The sequence below is a fragment of the Cuculus canorus genome, chromosome 3 (genome assembly GCF_017976375.1).
Source record: "Cuculus canorus isolate bCucCan1 chromosome 3, bCucCan1.pri, whole genome shotgun sequence".
Lineage (NCBI taxonomy): Eukaryota > Metazoa > Chordata > Aves > Cuculiformes > Cuculidae > Cuculus > Cuculus canorus.
The window spans coordinates 112365450-112388636 of NC_071403.1; the positions used below are offsets into that span (position 1 = coordinate 112365450).

General features: G+C 42.9%; 1 protein-coding gene across 1 annotated transcript; it reads left to right on the plus strand.

Annotated features, from left to right (window-relative positions):
* Window positions 1-235: 235 nt before the first annotated feature.
* On the plus strand, window positions 236-20967 carry TRIB2 (tribbles pseudokinase 2). Its single transcript, XM_054063160.1, has 4 exons — window positions 236-357; window positions 1357-1771; window positions 5759-6051; window positions 19330-20967. Exons 2-4 carry the CDS (start codon window positions 1502-1504, stop codon window positions 19796-19798), a joined length of 1032 nt encoding a protein of 343 aa, XP_053919135.1. The 5' UTR covers window positions 236-357; window positions 1357-1501; the 3' UTR covers window positions 19799-20967.
* The last annotated feature ends 2220 nt before the right edge of the window (window positions 20968-23187 follow it).

Genomic DNA, 23187 nt, shown 5'->3' on the forward strand with positions numbered 1-23187 from the left:
TTATTCCATCATCGCGATGATTTATTAATTCGCTATCGCGTTTAAAATCAATTCGTTAACTCCCAGCCGCCAGGTCAACCCCGGCAGGAGCTCGGGGAGCATCACGATGAGGGGGCAGGACGGCTCCCCCGGCAAAGCCCGGCAGGGCTGCGGAAAGACGTCTCACCTTGTTTACCCCGACAGGGAGGAGGAGGAGAAGGAGAAGGAGGGGGAAGAGGAGGAGGAGGCGGGGCGGGGCGGGGCGGCGGGGCCGTGCCGTGCCGGGGCGGGCGGCGGCGCCGGGGCAGTCAGCCTGCGCGCTGGGCACCGTGCAGGCGGCCGGCAGCGAGGCACGGAGGCAGCCAGCGTCCCCGCCACGTAAGTAGCTATTCGTATGCCGAGAGGAGACCATGCCTCGATGAAGGGCCAGCCCTTTCCTCCCCGCCTTGTCTTAGCCCCCAAGGAACAGCAGCAAAACCCACTTAAAATCTGTTCTCTGCTGTTCTTTTTAAGCGATTCCAGTTTATTCCCCGTCCTTTCGCTTATTGCCTCATCCTTTCGCTTATTGCCCCATCCTCTCACTTATTGCCCCCCCTAGCCTTTCGTTTATTACCCTTTCATCCCCATCCTTTCGCTTGTTACCTCTCCATCCCCACCAGTAGGAACTCAGCCCCTTCCTCGCCGTGCTTTTTCTTTTCTTTGTGCGCGAACCACGTTCAAACCGCCGCGAAGGCAGCGCCCCCTCCTCTTCCTCCCCCCCCCCCCCCCCCCCCAAAATCCCGCTGGGCAGTGCAAACGTGAAAGCTTTTCTTTTTTTCCCTCCCTTCGCCCGTGGCTGCGCTTTTTCTTTTTGTTGTTGTTCTGTCGAGGCGGCCGCCACCGCGACAGCGCGTTTCTCTCTGCCCCGCGTTCTCCCGGCTGCTCCCCGTGCCTGCTCTTCCCACATCCCATCCTCTCGCAGCCCCGCAGCGCTCTTTTGTCGGCTCCCGTTCCCAAGTTAAAAGCTCCCTCGCTATTTCGCGGGGCATTTTTCGGAGCGCCCCGGGCTCCAGCGGCGAGGTTCCCACGCCATCTACAGCCCGGCCGCGGCAGCGCGGCTCTGCCTGCCCGTAGGGAAAGAAAGAAAGAAAGAAAGGACGATTCCCCCGCTGAGCGCAGCGCGTTACCTAACCTTTTGTTTTCGCCCTCGCTGCTCGCCCCGCGGGAGCGGCGCCCGCCGGGCTCCGGTGGCTCCGCCGCCGCCCGCCCCCCCCCTTCATCCCCATCCCTGGGTACCACTTGCCCCGCCGCGTTACTGCGCTGCGCTCCGCTCCTCCCCGCTCCGCGCCCGGCGGGAACAAAGGGGCGCGGGCTGAGCCTTCTCTCCCTTGTGCCCAGGACGCGGCGCTGAGGCTGGTCGCCTCCCGTCCCCCTCCTCCCCCGTCCCCGACACACAAAGGCAGCCGCAGCTTGGACGGGCGAGGGAAGCGCTCTCCATCGCCAGGGCTCCGGTGCAGCGACTCGGCTGGTCTTCTCCATACTCATGAACATACAAAGGTCAACCCCTATCACGATAGCACGATATGGGAGACCGCGGAATAAAACCCAGGATTTTGAGGAGCTCTCGTCCATACGGTCCATCGAGCCAAGCCAGAGTTTTAGCCCGAATTTAGGCTCGCCGAGCCCGCCGGAGACCCCGAACTTGTCGCATTGCGTTTCTTGCATCGGGAAATACTTATTGTTGGAGCCTCTCGAGGGAGACCACGTTTTCCGAGCCGTACATCTGCACAGCGGCGAGGAGCTGGTTTGCAAGGTAATGCCTCTCGTCCTTGTTCTCCCCCGGGTCAGCCTGCCGGGTTCCCGTGTCTTGCAGGAGGGCTGAGCGCGGTCGTGCAGCTCAATTATTAAACAGTTGAGAAACAAAAGGCAGGGAGACGGGATTAAAGGCGCATCCTGTAACTTTTCCCTCCCTCTATGCAACGGCCACGTTAGAGCGATGGCCCGGAGCCAATTCTGCCTCTTACCCGGGGGATATTGTTCTGGAAGGAGACGTCCTTTAAGTAGGTCTCAACGTGAGTTCAGATCAGGAGAAAGCCTCATCTTCCCTACTCTCACTTTTCAAAATGGAGTAGGGAATCCCCGGCTAATTTTAAGGTGTTGGGACCTGCTTGGCTTCCTTGATTTTACCTGTCCCTCGCTCTGTGAGTCGGGGTACGGAAGAGGATGGAGAAAAGGGATTGTCATCAGCTTCATCTTAAAACTAATTTAAAAAAAAAAAAAGAAAACCACATCGAATTAATCAGCCTGAGCTCCCTCACCATGGAGGTTGTTTGCAAACAGCATCCTCCCTCATTGCACAACTGAGCAAGAATAAAACTTGCACACCTACGTTTCTTAGAAGAGCAGACAAAATAGCTATCCCACTCTTTGTAGCCTGCCTGCTTTTCTCTGCCTCCTCCCAGTTTGCTCCTACCATTCAAAGGTGAGCTGTGGGGAAAAAGAATCCCACGTGTGCACGCCTGTGGAGGGATGTTGTTCTCTTTTTGGGCTGAGGGAATATTTTCCTTTGTTCCTAAATTGCGATTCCCATTGTCTGTAGTGAGCCAGACTGCTGCCCACCAAACCGAGGCAGTACCTAGTAGTAGTTTTTATAACTACGTAGCAAATTGCAGCCTTGTAACGCACCCTGCAGTGTCTATATTGTTCCCAAAATATGGAATTGTGCCGTTTGGCTATCCTAGGGAAATTGCTACTGTCGGAAACTGCAAAACGGAAAAGTAGAGATACATAGCTTTTTTTGTATTCTGGTGATTAATTATAGTATTTCTGACTGTTTCATACTTTCTCATACTTGATTCATAAGAAGTTATGGATTAGGCTGTAGGAGGGAAGTGAAAATAATTGCTCCTGTTTGCTATTTGTAATGATCAGAGTTCAGAGGCCAATTTAAATATGCTTACTGATTGAGTTATAAAACCTGATGTTAAGGCAACCTAGGACTTTCTGTGATTATTTAAGGTAAGAAAGGGGCCGTGACTTTGCAAAGGACTAATAGTGCGTGCTGAACTGAATGCTTTGTTACTAAACTGAAAAAGAACTTGAGAATTTCTAGAACGAAAGCCCTGCTTGGTGCAGTAGCACGGAGCTGCACTCTAGGACATTGGCATCTTTTCATGCAATAAACAGATCCCACAAAGCTGCTGCTCTGCCTGAAATTGTAGGTGAACTTGCATAGCAAGTAGTAAAGCAGGGGCTCTGCTCTTCTTTGTTTCCTGTTTGCTTTGCAGGATTAAGGTATTGTTTTGATAACAATATGAACAGCATAAATGCAGCTCACAAAGAGTAGACCTTTTGGTTTTTTTTTCCCCTTTAAGCTGTATGTTTTTGAGGTGATCCTGACATTCGCATAGCATCAGTTTTTCCATATATGCCAGGCACTACTTCTAGCTGTCCTCCAAAAATATGATCTTGGCCTGAATTGCTAGTTTGTAAATACGCAGTTGTCAGTCCTGAACTCATCTTAATTTAATGTGTTCTTTAAAATGCCTACAGTATCGTGACTAGTATTTGTCAAGTTGCCTTCCGGCTAGGAGACCTGCTATCTGGTATCTTATTGAAGATGCTCTTAGAGATTGCTTGCAGAAACATTGGTTTGGATAACAGACATACTGATGATTCTCAAGATTCATTTGGCTGCACCCACTGTCTGTACAGATGCCGTTATTTGCTTCAAGGCTCTGTGGTATCCAAACAATGGTAACTTCTCACTTCCAATTCCCAGCAAGAACTAAATCAAACTGTATCTTGTTGGACATTTGCTGAACTGAGGCCAGGGATCTTAAAAGCTGTGATACAAAGGAGCCCTTTGTAAAAAGTGTTCTAGATTGTAGCAGTACGATAGCATTTCCCATCTCCCCCCTTCCAAACGTAGTACTGGTACATATCCAGACCTACTTATTCAACACAGTCTGAGAACCACAAAATGTAACTCATTTATAGCAGGATAATCTGATTAGGAGAGAATTCTGGAAAGGCTTTTTTTTTTCTTCCGCATGAGGGTTTGGGCTACATGAATGTTCCTGCTTAAATTTTATCACAGCCTTTGTAAATGAGACATTCACTGACAATGTAGTGGTTATGAGTTTTTTGAGATCCAAATGTCAATGAATTCTCCTCCGGAATGAATTACACACTAGGGATTTTAGCAACACCCCCTCCCAATCCCAGTTCTGCTTCCCTGGCGCACCGTGTCACCAGACTGCCTTACTGCTAATCTACCCCCTGTAAAATGTGTCGGATCTGTTTGGCAGCCTGCCTTTAAGGTTGTTTTTGCTTGTGCCGGATTATAGCAGCACAGGGATGGCGTCGGGGAAAGATGGTGTGTGAGCAGGGGTTGTCCCATTTACCTGAGGTTTGGGTTCTTTTCTGCTGAAGGAGGTTGTTAGGATTGTGCTCTGAAGCATTAAATGATTCGGGCTTTGAAGCCTCAGGTAAATTTTTATTGAACCGTATCTCTCACTCAGTTTTGGAAAGCATTTTAAAGCTTCAAAGAAAGCAGGAAGATTTGCTTCTTGGAGAGGATACAGATACCTGCTATTGGATATGCATACTAGAACACAAAAAGAAAAACAATTGCAGTTTAAACCGGTTGGTTAGAGAATTATATGTACTAGTTTTTCATTTTTATGTTCAGTTAGAATGACACATAACTACCTTAAATTCTTCTTACCAAAGTAACAAAACACTTAAGAGTGAGTAACATATTAATAGAATTTTTATGTCGGTGGAAATGCAAATCCCTTGCTCTGTTGTACCTTTGGAGCAGGTATCATTAAAAATAAGAATCACTTCTGTCAATACTTTGCTCATATTCTCTTTGAGCACACTGACTTCTGTTATTCTCAATGAAGTCTTTCTTCCTTCAATGTGGGCTTTTCTCAATTGACTCAAATACTGATTCATTCGTCATCACTAGATTATAGTAACTTTTTATATTTGGGTTTCCCAGCAGCCTTTTTAATTCTTACAGCTCATTCATGAGATCAGTGATAACATACTTGCTAGTAAAGGGACACTTTGCTTTTAATGGAGCACTTGATTGAAATGCAGGGAGTTCAGGGTGGTTTTGTCTTTGCCTTTTGAAGGATGTTTGTCTGCACTCCAGCGGGCAGGCTATATCCCCAGTTGTCCTTCTGATCTTATAAACAGCCATTGTAAAACTGAGACTTTGAAAGTAAAAGTGACTTTGCTGTTTGTCAGAGATGAAAGAAAGGCAGGAAGTAAATGTGAATAGCGCTAGATGATATTTTAAACCTGAAAATACTTAAAGCTCTAACGGGTTAGTAAAAGCAAGAGAGGGAGGCATGTGGAACCGGGTGTGTTTAATAGGACAGCTTCTCTCCATACAAAGCTACTGGCCATATTCTCTGAGTCTGTTTGCATGGAAAAAAGAAGAGGAAATATGTTTCCAAGTGCTGCTTCTGTGTTTTGCTGATCTTCAGAGCTTAATTCAGATTACATTATGAATTTGATCAGCTGTTAGCGAATGAAACTTCCTCCTACAAGTTTTGAAGAGTAGCCTTTCCTGTCAAGGTTATGCATGTGTTCTAGGGGGTGGTTATGTAGTCTGGTTTGTCTTGTCCTCAGTGCTGTGAGGTTGTGACATCCTGTTTACATCGGTGCAGCTTCAGCAGCAGCATAAATTATATTTAGAGATGGTTCTGTTAACAGAGCTAGATGTACCATAACTTTGCTGTCCTTTGTGTCACTAACCCTAGCTTTACTGTCATTATTTCTGCAGGTATTTGATATTGGCTGCTACCAGGAGTTATTAGCACCATGTTTTTGTCTGCCTGCGCATAAAAATATCAACCAAATTACTGAAATAATTCTTGGGGAGACAAAAGCATATGTGTTCTTTGAAAGGAGCTATGGGGACATGCATTCGTTTGTTCGTACCTGCAAGAAGCTTAAAGAGGAGGAGGCAGCCAAGCTCTTCTATCAAATAGCTTCCGCTGTTGCACACTGCCATGATGGTGGACTGGTACTGCGAGATCTCAAGCTGCGAAAGTTTATTTTCAAGGATGAGGAAAGGTAAGAGCTTTCCTTACTTTTCAGGTGGGGGTGCCTAAGGTCAGGTTCAGAGTTACAGGACGCTGTGCCCTTCATTGTCACCATGCCATTTGTTTGCAGCACATAAGGCGTTGCACTTTATTTTGCTCTGCAACCTTATCATGGGATGGATGTGCCATTTTACCTTCTTTCTTAGGCTTTGGACTAAAGTAAGTATAGAGTGCTGTTCGCATCTGTGCATGGCCACCACATTTCCACCTAGAGGAGCACCTTGTTTCCTAAGGAGAAGCCGTCTCTTGGAGGAAGGCTCTGCATAGATGTCTGTAAGAGCTCCACTGTCGTAAGCGGTACAGGTGTTAAAAGAGAGAAGGAGCAAAAGATCCAGTATGCTAAAGAAATCTGGGGACTGAAACGGCTCCTTCCAGTGAGGAGGGCATGAAAAGGAAAAACAGACAAGCGGTTAATGCTGGCACAGGTTGGAGGGGAGGGCCACCAGTGCTTTGAAGGATGGCTTTGAGGACAGCTTCTTGCTTCCCGTGCTGGAAAGGGTATGGAGACTGCTTCTGAACGTATTTTGTGGTCACTAATCATACTGAGACTAGAACCGCCTTGCCCTGTGGGTGCTCGGGGTGTATTAGCGATGTTGTGGTATTTGGGGAACTACCTTTTATTTTCTTTCTCCTCTCAATAATTGGGTAGGAAATGATTTGGGGAAGGAGTGGGGGACGACAGAGGAAAAAGTAATTCTTGATGATCTAGATGCGTTGTTGAGGTGCCATTTCTGATGCTGAGACTTAGCTATATTGTTCTACCTGTGGAAACCTCCTCTCTCTTTCCTTGTGGTTACTGATTTTCTTTATGTTACATCATGTATTTACTTACAACTTCCACACGCAGCTCGAGAGTAATGTCAGGCTTTCACAGAGGGATTAAATTGGAAGATGACTATTAGGAAAAAAATGAAACTAAATGGGAGCAGAGCCTTCCTTTGTGTTTCTTCGTGTCTTGGTAGAGGATAGGGAGATGTTTTTACCTTCTAGTTAAATCCTATGGATTGTCTGAAAGATTGTTCGAAGTGCTGCAGAGTGAAATGGATGTTGTGGAGAGCTTAATTTAATAAAAGAACCAGTGCATATCAATTCCATTTGGGGCTGCTTTGGGAAGTTATAAGCAACAGCAGAGGCACTTAAGTTTTCTGCATGCTCAGTAAGTGCATAATCTATGAATTACAAAAAAACCCACCCAGTTCAGATGTGAAAGAGAAGTTCCTGGCCTTAAGATAAAGTGACAACTATCTACCCTGTTTAAATATTCTCTACTTAAGTTTTATTACAAGCAGAGTTTTGCAAAATAAACTTCTTTTAATCTCTTTACAAACTGAAAAATAAGACATATTTTCACTTCTTAATTCCGTTCAGGCAATTCTCTGCAAAGCAAATAGCTATTCAAATTTTTCTACCACAGCCCCAATATATATGAGTAACCTTTCCTCCTCTTCAAATACAAAAAAGCCTAAAATGAAACTAGCTTAATGTCCATTCAGAGAGAAGTGCAAAGCAGATAGATGTAAACTGTACTTTCACAACTTTTACTCTGAATTTTACTCTGTGAATTTAATAATTAAACAACCTTTGATGAAGGTAAGAAGGAAACTTGTACAAAATAGTTGCGGGAAGGATTGTTTTCTATTGTAGCTAATAACATCCTAATGTTAGAATGGATATATATTTTTTTTTCCTGGGGATATATATAAACTTGTGTGATTTTGCATGAAGGATAGGACTCGGGGCAGCTCTAGGGCTCACCCAGACTCTCTGTTCTAGGCGAAGGCAGCAAGGGTTCAGGGTAGTGCAGTGGGAGCAGATGTGGGCCCGTGCTGAATACTTTTGAACTCCTACCCTGCTGCTTACTAGGAACTGAATGCAACATAAGGCACAGGGCCAAATCCTTTAGCCACCCAAGAAGAGTAGTGTGTACTGTAATAGCAGTGTTTGCTTTTATGGATGTTTTGAACGTAACTGTAGTCTGCAAAATCGCAGTTACTCACTTTTGAACGGTGTCTTCTAATTACATAATAATTCACTTTAAAGGTCAAATAAGACTTGCTGGTTATTTTTAAGATAATCATAATGTGGTTTTGTTCTGGATGTAATGTTGATTTGTAAGTAGAGAAGTATTGTAATCCTTTCTCTGCTAAATAAACAGAGAGGAAATAGTGTGAGATAGAAATAGAACCAAAGAGCGACTGTCTCTTTTCACATGCTACAATCAGCAGACTATAATCAGTCATCACTTTCAATCTGCTGTTATATTTAGGGCAAAACAACTTCCTGGTCTTTCCAAGTTTGCAGTGGTGTTTGTGTGTTGCTTGCACCCCTCCAAGCTTGCATTTCCCTGAGGATGCTGGTCAGGATGTCCACGTGCTGAGCAACCTGCCTTTCAGAAGTTGCCGTCTGCAGCAGCGCCTGGGAGATGGGTGCTGCATGATCTATTGATCGTGCATCTTTGATACTGGTAATGAACCAAGGAGGAAGAAAAGAGGTGAAAATGATGTTTTGAGCAGTGTGTGTGAACTCCGCTCCTGTGTGTGTTGCCAATTCTTCAGTGGAGATCTGTATTAGTAGTTCTTTTCTTAACTACTTCTTCAAGTCTGTCAGTCTGCTTTTTTCTGGAGTTCGCCTTTAGTACCTACTGCTTTGAAACTTTCTCTTTTTTACAGATTATCACAGCTTTTATTTTGGTAGAAGAAAAGATGGGAAATCCAGCATGCAGGCAACACATGAATGGAAAACTCACTTCCTTTATGTTTGGTTTTTCTTTTATTTTTTTTTTTTAGTAAGATACTTCTCTGCTCCTAGCTGAGAGCTGCTAGACTGGAGGAGCCAGAGAGAATGTTATGGATATATGGAAGCAGTTCCATTCATCTGAAAAAGAAAATCAATTAAAGCATATCTTAGTACGTACTCTTTCCATTGATCCTAATGATATCCTGGTAGCTCAATATGAAATCAGAGTTCCTGGAGTTTTGCAGCATTGAAGCACTTTCCACCTCATTCTCATTATCTGAATTGCAGCTGGAATTTGCAAAGGTTCAGGCTTCTGATCTAGCAGCGTCATGAGTACTCTTTGCTCCTACTCGTGTCACTGATGAGAATGCATATTGTTTGCATGTTGCTAATTGCAGTGCCTTGTGATATCTGGGAGGTAAGAAAGTACAAAAACCACCATTGGAGGCTGGTAGCTTTGAGCATTTTGTAGGGATCCTAATCTTACTAGTGATGTTGTCTTGACATGCCAAATCAATACTGTGGTGGTGTGTTACATCTTACTACTGTGTGTGTGTAAATGCGTCAGCACTTAAATGAAATCCAAAATTCCACAGTATGGAAACAAGCAAAAGCGGTTTGTCTGTGTTTCAATGTTCTTTATATCATCTGTTAATCCCGAGCTGCAGAAATTTTGAAGATATGGTGAATTGCATTCCATGCAAAAGTTGTGTGCTGTTGCCATGCACTTTAGGGCTTTTATAGTGGGGCTTTTTTTGTTGTTGTTTCGTATAAAAGAAGGTTGGTGGGATTGTATTTTTTGGGGGGTGGGGAGATGTCTGTGGTTCCATTTGTAGACTATCGGCCAGTCTCACAGTATTGAAATTTCAGAGTTAAGCTCCTTAAATGTACAGCTGATTTTGAGAAAGCAGAACTTCTACGACATTACAGCATGACTGGAAATCTTTTATAAGACTGGGTTAGCCAGCAGCAGCACATGCATTAAATGAGGGCAATGACTTTCAGAGCTCTGAAAATAAGGAAAACAACACTGCCTTGCCATGCTGGGTCTCACTGGGCTTTCTGAAGTAGATATAACCTTCTTGAATACTTTAAAATTTGGGTCCTTAAACTTCTAAATAAAACTTGAATCCAGAATGTTGGAGATAAGCTAAGATAAAACATGTGGGTTTGTATGTTTTCTGCTTCCAGAATAGCACGTTGGTAATTTTTTCTTGGCTTGGGTATCAAGACAGGTCAGTGTTGATGTTGTGAGGCTCTTGGTTTTGATTATTTCTGCTGTTTTCAAGTAATGGTATTTACAGTTCTCCTTGAACAGCCTGTCCTCATAGTAGGCCATTGGGTAGATCAACTGTCCTCTTCTCCTAGCTGGTGTCCCATAACGATGTTGCAGAATGGGTGGGGTTTTTTGGGTTGTGCTAAAAATAGCACTACGTACAGTATATAGCTAATAAAGCAGTTCATCAGTCTGATTTATAGCGAATGTTTGAGAAAGAGCCACCTCAAAGATCTCGGAATTAAATCAAGCATTTCTGTGTTGGTTCTTCAAATGGTTTTCTTCATGCAAGAACATTTCTGCTGTCAGAAAATTATTAATTTCTTTAGTGCATTTTTAAGCCTTTAATTATATTAAAATATTAGCTGTCGTAATATTTGAAGCTTAAAGACCTTGTACATTAATCATACTTGTTGAAGGGAAAATTAAAATAATTTTGGTATTTAGATATTGTAATTTTCCTGTATTCTTTGAGTAAATATGAGGCAGGTGGGGTTCAGTAAAATTAAGTAGAATCTGACACTTTTTGCTCTGTGCCAGGGGAATGCAGCAAGTACAATACACTAATTTAGAAAGCCTATGTTAGTATAGCAGTGCTCTTAGAATGTGGTTGGGGTTTTTTTTCCTATAGAATTTCTCAGCTTTGAGTGGATGATGCTTTAAGGTGACCTAGTTATGTTGTTTGCAATCCTAGTGATGCAAACCTGATCCCACAAAAAAACACAGAACACGTATACTGATCTTTGTCCAAGCAGACCTTTCATTTTCTTATGTTAGTAGTAAGTTTCTTCCCCAGCATTTGTCAAATTATAATGTGGTCATCCACATTTTCCCTGTGGTGTGAGAACTTGTTGGTTTATTTACGATTCCATAGAGAACAGGTGAGTTAAAGCTTTCTGAAAGTCCTAGAAAGAGAGTCCTAGAGCGGAAGAAAATAAAACAAAATAGGAATGCTCATTAAATACAAGAAAACTTAGAAATAAAACCAGTTTTCATCTGTTTTGTCATTTAAGCACTTCACATTACTCTGAATGGGGACATAGGAGCAAAGAGCATGATTTCTTCAGTAGTGGAGAATCATAGGTCAGATTTCAACCCAGAAATTATTATTCCTAGAATATGGGGAGGAAGGTGAATTTCTTCATTGGCAGTAAATCTCTCCTGTCAAATTTAGGATAGAGTTTGCGTAAGTGTTTTCCACAGAAGAGTTCATGCCTGCTTTTGCCTTCATGTGGTTTGGTTACTAAGCCTCTGTTTTCTCCTAGTGTTCGTGGGAGCAACATACTTCAGATTTGTTGGGTATGCAGTACCCTTCCCAGCTGGGCCCGGGAGGCCATCTGCTTATGTTGAACATCACACAACCCCTGTAAAGTGCTTAAACCTCCTTCTGAGGGCATAGATAGCCATAGATGTTAACTGCTGTGCTGAAGGCCATAAATGAAAACAAAAGCCAGGGAGAGGTTGGCTGTTGGCTGTCCCCAGGATGAGAATGGGAACTCCAATGGATTTTGAGTCATCTCAAGGCTCTTCAGTAAGACCATGAGTGGCGAGAGCCTTTGCTGTAGTATCCAACCTTGGAGTTTACAGAAGGTTTTACTCTTAAGCTGTGTTATCTTTTGGTATTGGCTCATAGTTGGACCTGTATGTTTTCTTCTTTCTTTGGTCTCTTCCCCTTCGCAGCCTCCTGTACTAGCTGTGCTGAAGGGTAGTGCCAAAGTGTAGCCTCATGCCATGCTTGAAGGAGGAGGGGAGCCCTGCTTGAGGTCCTTCTTTAGGCTGGGCTGTACTGCTGTAGATTGTCTCTACGTCGTGCCCGACCTCCCCAGCCATGCTGATGACTTTGAGGGGTGCCTCTGGCTGCACGCTGTGTTACACATTGCCTGTCATGGCAGATGTGGTTGAGTGCCCGTAGTGAGATACTTGTCATGGAATTGATTTCTCTGATGGTAAATTCTTTTCAGTCCCTGGAAGACTGAAGACATCTTGTATTAAGGGTTCAACAGCTGGTTGTTTTGAAGTCTTTGAAATCTCCATCCATAATCTGCACGCAAAATACTTCCTGTTGACTTTTGAGTGGAAACTGAGGGCATCTGCAGGTGTCTCTGCTGGGGGCAAGGAGGGGAGGTGGGATGTGGGGACTCCAGCTAGCGGCAGCTGCAGCAAACTGTCATGATGGAAATCTGCTGCCTTTGCTTCTAATTGTCCTTATTATCACACTGTGAGTTTACTTCAGGCTTGGGAGGGAAAGGAAGGGTGGTGATTGTAAACAGGAGCCAACCTGGAGCTTATTTCGTCTTAAGCACCTGCTTTTTGTTAGATGTACATTGCTTGGAAACAGGCTTACAGACATCTAAGCAAAAGGCTTCTAGTAAGGTTGCGAAATAATGGCCCATCTTTATCTTAGAGGTGCTGAACGTACACTGCAGCTCAGAAAGTGTACAGCTCTTTTCACAACATGTGGTTTTGTTAACAAAATAAAATTTTGGTCCCCTTTCCCTGTGCTGCTTCACCATGCATCGTTTTAAAAGATCTTGAAAAAGCGATGAACTTATGGTTGACTGCCTTTTAAGACTCTGACCTTCAGTGTGATCTTAAAAAGGATAAAAGTGAGGTGAAGTACTTGCCCTGAGCCAGATGCTTATCAAATAATGGACTCCTTGCACGATTGTAGCTGAACCCCTCCATAGCCTGCATTGGATTTTAGAGCCCACACCCCAACACACACATTGCTACCTACTTACCTGCTTTTGGGGGAATGTGTTGTCTCCTTAAACAATAAGGACATGGAAGAAATTAAGTATATGTCATACAGGAGAGGCTGTTCCCAGCAACTGTATTTGAGTGTTGTAAAGCTGAGGTCTTTGGAGGCCCAGTTCTTCCTGGAGATGTGCGAGGAGGTAGTCTCAGAGCATTCTTTTAAGTGGAATTCTGTAGGAAAAGAAAGCCAGCTTAAAACAAGTTAAAAGCCCTAAGTTGCTGAGTCCTGCATGTCGGGAAGAGGGCACAGGGCAGAGCTCAGTGCACTGGCAGCAATCCTTCAGAGGAAGGGTGGGGGAGATGTAATTTTTAGAGGCTTCCTCATTCTGCGGAAGTGCCAGTGAGGGAATCTTCCCTTAGGAACAAGGTTCATCCTGTAAACCTGCGCTGCCTGCAAGCCCCAGTTGTCTTTCAAAACTCATCCTTGATCCTGTTTCATTATACAAGAGACAGTTTGTCTGACAGCCTTTATGCAGGGTTTGTTTTTTTTCTTTTCCCCCTGAAGTTGTGTAGGATGTTGTGCGGTGAACTCCCAGTCTGTGTGATATTACACACTGGAAGGGATCTTACAGTGAAAGGAGCAGGATTTTAATTGATGGTGTAACATTTCCCCTCTGATCCTGTGTGCCTCACTGCCCCTGTAGAAGATCTGGTAGTTCTAAGTTCAGAACAAGTCTGTGCACCAAGCTGCAAATCATCTGCATGGGGTTTTGTTAGCCACCTTCTCAGTCTCATTGTGAGGACAGCCTACTTCTGCATTATTTAGGAGAGATTCCCTTAGTTAAGAAAATCAATTAGCAAGTGATAGCTGTTTCCAGTGTCAAAACTCCTTTTTATCTTTTTCCCTCCTTGTGACTCTAATGCCATTATTGTATTTATGCTCGTCTCATCTTTATGATGGGGTGCTAGGCACTGACCTTGATTAAATGACCTGTAAATTATTGGCCACATAGGAGCAATAGCTGATCTACTGGGCAGTTGATGGCTTGAGTGCCTCTCTACTGAGGGGAAAAGGCTTTTCTGGCCTCAGTCAGAGTAAAGTTGAAATATGAGATAGCATTGCTTGGGTGCCTTCATTTTTTTTGTGTAAAGGGGAATATTATGAGGCACGTCTTCCCTTTTAAAAGTTGCCATTTTACATTTGCCTGCTGTCATATTAATAAAATGGCAATTCTGATGGCAACGATGGTTGTTTTCTAATCTCTGGAGGCATGAGGCTGCTACACAGAATCTGTAAATCTGGATCATCTAATTTCGACCCAGCCTGAAGAGCGAGTGGATGATGTACCTGGAGGGTCCATAGCAGCATGGCTTCTTCCATCTTGTCTCCAAGGAGCTGATCCAGCTGTCACGCAGGGCATGATGCTCTACTAAAACTGTGGGTCTGGTCTGCAGTGGGTTTCCAAAATTGTAACAGTGGCTCAGCTGTGGTTCAGGTGTTAATTTCCCATACAGATGGTTTTGGGGACAGACTAGAAGCAACTGCTTTCATTGATTCAGGCATGGGCTCCTTTACTACTGTTTATTCACTGCAGTGAAGATGTTTTCCTCAAACATTCAGACTTCCAGTCAGTATTTCTGCTTTTAAATGTTCCAGATTTTTTTTCTTTTTTTCTTTTTTCTTTTTTTTTTTTTCCCTCCTGCTTTATGAGCTTAGAGCCTTCTGAATAATTCCACTCATTTTGGTATGGAAATTGTGTTTGCTTTTGGAAAGCAAGTGTGAATGCCGAGTTCTTACAGCCCCTGGGTCGGTGTCAAAAGGCAGGATAGCAATTTGCCAGTGGCCCCTAAGCTCTGCAGGGAGGAATAATGCGAATCCCTCTGAAAAAAAGTGTGGGATGTGCAATAAAGCCTCTTGCCAGAGACGGGTGCTAGCTTGGGGGGGGGGGGTTGCATTCAAGAATCTTCTGGAAGACCTTAATTGATTAGGTTTTGTTACATTACTGAAGAGCAAAGTCTGAATGCAGTCAAGTAATGAATGGCATATTGATAAGAAATTCAGAGTGGTATTGTTTTTCATGGGTTTCCCTGACGGTTTCTATGGGGACAAAGACGCATTTCCCGTCTGAGTGCTGCTGCTGCCCTCTGATTGCACTTCTGTGGTTTCATTCACCAGTAATGGGAAAGCATTCATAGGCAGAATAGCTTCCCCTTTTTAAATAGCCATGATTCAGGGTTGTATTTTTTTTTTTTTTAATGCATTAGACTAATGCAGTGTTTTATCAGTGATCTGATAGATGCATAATGCTCTTTTTCCAAGTGCTTATTCAGGGTCTGCATTAAAACTTGAAATTATGTACTGTAATTACGTAAGCCTTGACAAAAGTCTTTGTTGCCCTACAGTATGTGTACAAAGTGATTCTCATCCAGCTTTGGCAGTAGCTTACGTTTGAACTTTAGGGATTAATTTTGTTGTAGCTGTTTGAATGGTCAAACTCGAATGCTGATGCTTTTGGAAAACTTTTTTTTCTCTTGTGGGGGTCTTTCAGTTGACTGATGTGAGCTAATTATTTAGAGAATGAGAGTTTTTTAGAAATGTGACTTTTTAAAAAAGGATCATTAATTTTTGTTTGTTTTTTTTTTTTTTTTCTGCTCTGTGATGAGAGGCACTTCAAAGCTGACTGTGATTTCACATCTCAGTATTTGGTTTTGAGTCTCTCCTTTGCCTGCCAAGTGTTGAATTTAGGGCTGTCCGGTTACTCTGCAATTGGATGCACTCCCCACCCTTTGCCGCGGAGGTTCTATATTCTCAGACACTACTTGCAATTTTGAGGGTCTGTTTGTTGGTTTTGGCTTTTATTCTTTTTTTCCTGAATATTTAATTTCAGTGCTTCCTCTGAGAGAGAGTGTTTGTGTGTGGAGAGATTGCTTCTCATCCAGACTGTGCCTGTATTTCTGTGTATTTAAGACTCCCGTTTTCTGCTCCCCTTCACCCTCATCTCCCTACCTCCCCCCCCAAAAAAAAAATCCCAGACCTCTCATATTTGCACAAAACAGAGTTCTTCAGAGGCAATACTTGAAATATGGGGGAAGGGAAGGCCAGCCAGAGCTGGAAGCTATTTCTCTTGGAGATGGGGTGCTTGGTGCTGTTCTTTTTTGATTCCCTAGGAAAAAAAAAAGTGAAATGACTGTAGGAAGGGGAGTGAGAATTGCCATTTACACCTGCGTATTACCCAGTTGTAGTACGATTACAGACTGCTCTGTATGTGAAGATGGGGTATGTCGAGTTATCCGTCACTGGTGTAAACAGGATGGAGTGCGTCTCGGTGCTGGCTTACGGTGAGGGGTGTTGGCAGAGCCAAGCCAAGGGCGCTTGGCAGCAAAAGCTCGTGAGTGCTTCTGTGCACTGGCTGTGCCAAGCAGGCAACCTGCCGGGAGGGTGGGCCCTTCCTTCCTCTGCTCTTGCACTCTCGTTTCTGTAAGGGTAGAAATCCTGCGTTATCACCTTCTATAAAGACAGCCGACCTTTATAACTGAAACTGGGAACACCCAAGTTGTCTCTGGTGGTAACTGGAATGGGAAGAACATCATACTGAGGCCATGCACCTGGCAGTACCTGCTCAAGAGATGCAGTTCCTGCAGTTAGAGAGGGAAACATATACCTGCATGGGGTGGTGTGTCCTGCACTGGAGCACCTCCTCATTGCACAGGGACCATTTCACCACTTGTACCTGATACACAGGGGCATTATTGGTTGAGGGTTTAGGGGCTGATGAGAGGGGAGGACAACCAAAGGTTGTATTTTTGTTTAATATGCGACCTTTTGTTTCCTCAAAGCCTGTCATCTCAGCAGGATGAAAAACCTGGTTTTTGTGTTTACTTCATTTGGCCACAGCTTATGGAAGAAAAAGCAGATAAGGGCCAGCTGTTTTTCCATTTACTTGCTTAAATAAAGCCCGCTGCAGGCTGCGTGGAGGGCTGCAGGCTGCAGCACCTTGCAAGAAAAGGAAGACGGGGATAAGGCTTTTGTGTGCTGCTTCTCTTTTATTATCGTGAAATGATTTATCCTGTTGGAGAAAGATGGGGTGGAGGGGTTTGACACACCTTGCAATTTGCTCTTTGTGATTCCATATAGTGTCCATTGTAGAAAAACAAGAAATTAGGAAATTCTGATGGTTTCTGTAATATACAAACTTCTCATTGACTGTTTCTCTCGATTCTTTGGCAATTCTCAGAAATGTAAAATAGGATGGGACAGCAAACGGCGTTTCCCTGTGCTGTTGATGCTGGGATGGCAGAAGAGAGTGTGTGTGTATGTGAATTCCCTCCTGTATGCTGTTTATAAATAGTATGCTCTGCCCCAACTCCCTGTGTATGTGTTCTGCTTCTGTTAGCAGGAGTGAGCCCATGCCTTCCTGTCTGGCAGTTCAGTGACTTAATGCATATTTGAGTAGCTGGGCTCAGCGTTTTATTGCTACACATACTTTTCTGTGGAAAAACTGAGGTGGGCAATGCAAATGGAACCGCAGCTCATGTCCCTGCCTTCCCTTTCATTTCCGTCTCTCTGTTCTCTGCCCTCCTTGGTGTGGGTTTATTTTTCTCTTGGCGTTTCTCCTCACTGCTCTTCCTAAGCCTTGCAGGTGCAGGAACATGTAGAAGCTGAGTGTTGTGAAAGGACTCTTCTCTAGTCACTCTCCTGGTTTGGACCCTCTGAGCTGTGTACAGCAGGAAATTGCTGTGGTCTTGCTAATTATAGTTAAGTTTCTCCTTGCAGCCAGCTTCCTGTGTGAGGTATTGCTGCTGTAAAGTATTGTTTGAGTGCTAATGAGGGAGTTGTCCATCGCCAGGAGAAGCGCTGTTAGGCTGGCAATGGGTAATTAATAAGGAAGCAGGTGTGTTGCACAAATCCCATCAGCATCCGCAGTGGAGGAGAAAACACTGGCCTATTTAAGGAGAGAAGGAGCTGCCTTGTCACACAGTGTTTGGGAGCCAGGTATTCTGAATTCTGTATTTATGACTTCCTGGTTGGAGGCACATTGCCAAACGGGCTTTCACCTCTGCTAGTAAATGTCTCTAGCTGTTGAAAAGGTCCAAGTGTCATTATGAGAGTTTATGGCGTGGTTGCCTCTGGAGTACTGTATGGAGTAAAATGCTTTTCTGTTGGTTCAAAGAAGATAGCACTGAGCTGCCCTGGAACCAAATCTGAGCCAAAGCTGGCCCAGCTGTCTTTTGCAACTCAAGCCCAAGCAATGTTGTCTTCAGTAAACATTTAAGAAACAGGGCTCTCCTTGTCTGATTTAACGCCTGTTAAATGATGTGCTTTTCTTGAGAGATGTGAGTTCTGCTTTCTGGGATGAGATTCAGTCCCTGCCTGTGAAAGTCTGTGGCGTGGGAACATGGCCATGATACGGGGCTAAGAGTGGTTGTACGGACTGGTGAGGTTGAGGGACGAGGACAGTTATACCCAAAGTTGAGTTACGATCCCAAGTTCTTAAAAAGAAAGTCTGCACAACTGCTAGTTCATTCTTCTACCCAGATGCACTGGACAAGTCCTTTTGGGTTTTAATGATTCTGTTCACAAAGCCAACCATTGCTGGCAAGTATTCTGAAAGGGTAATTGGTATTACTTTGGGATGTCTTTGACGGGGACAGATTTTTAAATATACTTACAGATGCTAGCAGTGAGAATTAAAAGGAAAGAAAAGTGCTATGTTCATCTAGTGCTATGACAAGCAAGTTTGGCACAATTTTTTCTGCTCCTGTGTAATAAACTAAAAGGAAGAAAATTCACTGCAGCAAAATGACAAGTTCACTGTGCTTTGCAGGCAGAAGGAGTTTGCAATCTAGAAAAGGCATCTCTGACATCTCTCTGCAAGCCTTTTGCTAACCTTTCCTTTTGTTGCAATGTGGGGTGGTCGTCTGGTGCAGCTGGGTAGATAAGCTTGCTGTTAATCCTGGCATCCAGCTCAACTGATCTTCCTTTGCCCAAAGGCATGTTTAGGAGGACTGAGATCTGTTAAAATTGCTCTCCCTTGATGCTGGATAAAGAAAAATGTTAGTTGGTCAGCAGGATCATTTAGGATCCTTGTGGAATTACAGGTACTGTGACTAATAACTACTGACCAGTGTGAAGGTGTCGATATCCTTGCCTACTTAGGGTTATACTTGTATTTGGACATGAGTCCTACACAGCTGACAGAAGTAATCTTGAGGTTTATGTCTCTGGAGATGATGTCTACGTAAAATATAACAAAAGAATGAATACAACCTTACTAATAAGTTTACTGGATATAAGTGTGTTTGAAATCTTGTAGTTTTGTGTGTGGCAGTATTCCCTATATATCTCTAATGCGTAACCAGTATAGAAGAGATAGGATCAGTTATTTGTAAGAAGTGCTGTGAATGGGATTTTGAACTGATGTACTTATGTGGTTGTTGAATTTGTAGAGCATTACTATTATAATTGTGTAATTTTAAGAGCCTGGAATTTGTGTTTTGATGTTTGCTTACCTTGATGGTTTTGGTTTTTCTTGCCCGCAGGACTAGAGTGAAGTTGGAAAGCCTAGAAGATGCTTATATTTTAAGAGGAAATGATGACTCTCTTTCTGATAAGCATGGATGCCCAGCCTATGTGAGTCCAGAGATCTTGAACACAAATGGCAGCTACTCTGGCAAAGCAGCGGACGTATGGAGTCTAGGTGTCATGCTTTATACCATGCTAGTTGGACGCTATCCTTTCCATGACATTGAGCCTAGTTCCCTCTTCAGCAAGATCCGTCGTGGGCAGTTTAACATTCCAGAAACTCTATCCCCCAAGGCAAAATGTCTCATACGTAGCATACTGCGTCGGGAGCCATCAGAAAGGCTGACTTCACAGGAAATTCTGGACCATCCATGGTTTTCTACAGATTTTAATGTATCGAATTCAGGATATGGTGCTAAGGAAGTATCAGATCAGCTGGTGCCTGATGTCAACATGGAAGAAGACTTGGACCCATTCTTTAACTGAGCACAAAGACTGGTGTTCAGAAGGTACACAACCTGGAGATGGACACATGAAGGAGCCCTTCCTGACCATGTTAAATCACATCCTACATCAGCCTAGCTTGGTAGCAAAAGACACTCAGAGGTCCTCGGGTTGAGAAGGAACCTCCACAAGGAGCTAATATAACAAATGTAGCATGGGGACAGACTGGGGGGGTGGGGGGAGCTTGCTATCAGGTTAGATTGATTTGGAGGAGAAAAGGCAGCATGGAGCAATTGTAGCTTCTCACCTTTTTTGGAGCCAAGGAGACTGCACATGCCAATTCTGGTGCAGCTGTATCACACCTGTTTCTGTTCTATTAAAAAATAGTGGTAACTCACGACAAATAGAAACTTTTGCCTCAGCTCACATCTTGGCATCGCACTGTTAGATATTTAACTTCAGCCATTATTCAGGGAAAGTAAAATTGGCTAACTTTTTTTTTTTAATCAGATGTCTAATAATTAATGGGGTTAATTTAAGAAAAAAATTAGGTGCACAAAATGGACATGGAAAGTGGGTGCTAAAAAACAAACAAAATTTAGGTTCATGTCTCTTGATAGCTATTTTCAACTCATTTCTTCTAAATAAACTACTTAATATTCTTGTCAGGAAATGACATTTTAATGCTTTGTTCCCTTAAGGGGAAGTAACTGTCATTTAACAAGCTGTTCTGTTTTGTGTCAAATGGTTTGTTGCAGGAAGCTATTATAACTCGAACTTCCAGATGCATTACTGCTATAATAGGGGAAAAAAAAGAAGAAAACTATATAACTTCTTTTTAAAGATATGAGATACTGGCTTCCATATCTGCCGTGCTGCACGTATATGACTAGAGAGGGCAGAAAGCCTTTAGTTGTGTCTTTATATGAGAACCGATCTCTTCTTTAACTGACTGGCCCACATGTAAATAGAGGGCTCTTTATTATTGAAGAAGAGTATTGTGGGGTTCTTTTTCTTTAAATTCCCCTCACCTTGGGAAAAGAATTGTTTGGGTTTGGTTTTTGTTTATGTCCAGAATAAGAAATAAGAGGGTATTAATAAGCTGAACATTTATATTACAGATATTCCTCTTGAAACATACACAGTAATATGCACCTTTTGTATTGTCAAGACTTATTCTATTTATTGAAGAAAATGTCACAGTAGTGATGTATTAAGCCAGTACTTCAATTACGGGTTGACTTGGGATGACATGTTACATGCTGTAGTTAACACACTTCTTTTCTGTTCAGGTATTTCTGTCCCTAAATAACTTTTTATTTAGATTTTTTTTTTTCTCTAGATAGCTTTATTTGATTTAGACTGGCAAATGTTTTTATTACTGCTTTTATATTGCTGTATGATACTGAAATCTCTTGGCATAAATATTTGTGTTTCCAGTACCTCAGTTGTTCTGATATTACTGCCTGTATACGTTTTGTGAAGTGGTCATGTTTTTTGGGTAGGTACATGTGGACTCTGTAGTATGTAAATGTTACTTGAATTTGTGCTTAATTATAGTATGTGGCATGTGCGTACAGCTACTTGGCATTTGACGTATGGATGCTATTTGCCTGCCTTGCAGGAAAGTTATGGTCCCACTCTCAAGAGGATGTTTCACAGTTCTTTATCAAGAGACAAAGCTAGCTGCAGCTGACCTGCCTTGGTTCTATTTTGGTAACTAAGAATATAAAGGAGTAATGTTTTTACACTCTGAAGATGGTGCTGTGTCAAGAAGGACTTTTTTTATTTTATAAGTACCTTATAGGAGGAAAGATTGTTGATGTGCATGGTGGGGTTTTACTGCCTCTGGTGCTTTGTCATGTATTTGGTTTAATGTTTTTGTCCTAATCTCTTCAATAAATAAAATTGTGCATATTTAACTAAATTTCAGTGGTGAATGGTGTTCTTACTGCAAGTCTGAGGTGCTGCAGGAGTCTGCTCCATTAGGACCATTTAGCTGGTATTTTTCGTGACGCTAACAAGCTCTTGCCAGACCTGGGAGCTGAGAAAGATTTGTACTTACATTTACAAGGTAACACTCTAAGCCTTTTCATCAAAAATTTTACCATTTACTGTGAGTGAAACTGGATTTTATTTTGTTTATTTTCTTTTGGGTTGTCCCAACCACTTATTAAGCCTATTTACCTTTTTCAAGGAGAGTATTGAAATGCATTAGAAACTATGACTTTTGGTGATGGGAGGCTCTTTGGCTGATGAAGAGATACCAAAATAGAGCAAGCTGGCACTTGCACTTTCCAAAGTTCTAGAGATATGTGCCCCTTGCACTTGCCTCTCAATTCCAAAAAAAGATGTCTCTGAGATGGCATCTCCTAATTTACTGTCTAGTAAATTTATTTAAGGCTAGATTCTGTTTCTGTTATTCATGATAATTAATAGATGTGCGCAGTGAGGTCACGTAGGTGTATGTGGAGTAATGAGATGCTTTGTGAACATGAGGCAGGACAGATGAATACTGGTCCGTTAAGAAAAGACTATTTGAAGAGGGCCTAAATTTAACAGGACTGCAGTCTATTCTTCAGCAGTTCTATGGTTTGAAAAGGCCATAGGTGATGACCACTTTGAAGAAACATTCCCCTGCCGTGAACCCCTCCACTTCAAGATGAAAGTATTGCACCAAAACTGCAAATATGGGTGTTTCTGTCAGGCTGGCTAACTTTGTACTACGTGATTTCATCCTAAGTAATTCCTACATGTGTTGGATATTTCAACTGGTACGTTGAGAATTAAAGTTGTTGCTTGTAACACCAATCAGATGTGTTATTAACATGTAGAAACACTTGAAGATCAGTTTTTAAATGATCTGTATGCTTGCAGCCAAAGTTTGGATTACTTGAAACTCTTTCAAATCAAACTCCTACAATAAATGTGCTTTTATATAAAAAAGCAGATTGTAATCAGTCATAGGAGGGGGGGGGAATACGGAGATTTTCCCTCTCCCCCACTAAAACTTATGTGAGTGGCTTCTGTTCTGTTTGGGTGGAAGTAGTTAGACCTTATTTTACAGCAACCTGCACGCTTGCTTTTTCACTGCCAGTAATTATATGAAAAATGCTGCTGACTAATGATTGCTCATTTGCAGTGAATTTTTATTAGAGGCAAAAGCTTTCTTGGTGTTTCTGGGGAGGAATCCTTTGGCAGCTGAAGTCAACTTTATAAAATACCGAAGGGGTGCCCTGTTCTTGGAGCTCCCTTGTCCCTAAATTGAAACCTGAGGCAGAGATCTATGATTCAAACAGCTGATTTCTGGCTCATGTTTTATTCCTGCTTCATGGACACTGTTAGTGGAGCTTGGGTATAGCACTGCTTGCTTCAGAAATGCCTCAAGAGCTTTCTTAGCATTGCTCAACCCTCAATTTGAGTAGCAACTG

Bases quoted from the DNA above. Each gene is read 5' to 3' on its own strand.
- TRIB2 (XM_054063160.1), top strand. From the start codon at position 1,502: ATGAACATACAAAGGTCAACCCCTATCACGATAGCACGATATGGGAGA. The intron at 1,772-5,758 runs GTAATGCCTCTC...TTATTTCTGCAG, and splicing joins GCGAGGAGCTGGTTTGCAAG to GTATTTGATATTGGCTGCTA. The intron at 6,052-19,329 runs GTAAGAGCTTTC...TCTTGCCCGCAG, and splicing joins ATTTTCAAGGATGAGGAAAG to GACTAGAGTGAAGTTGGAAA.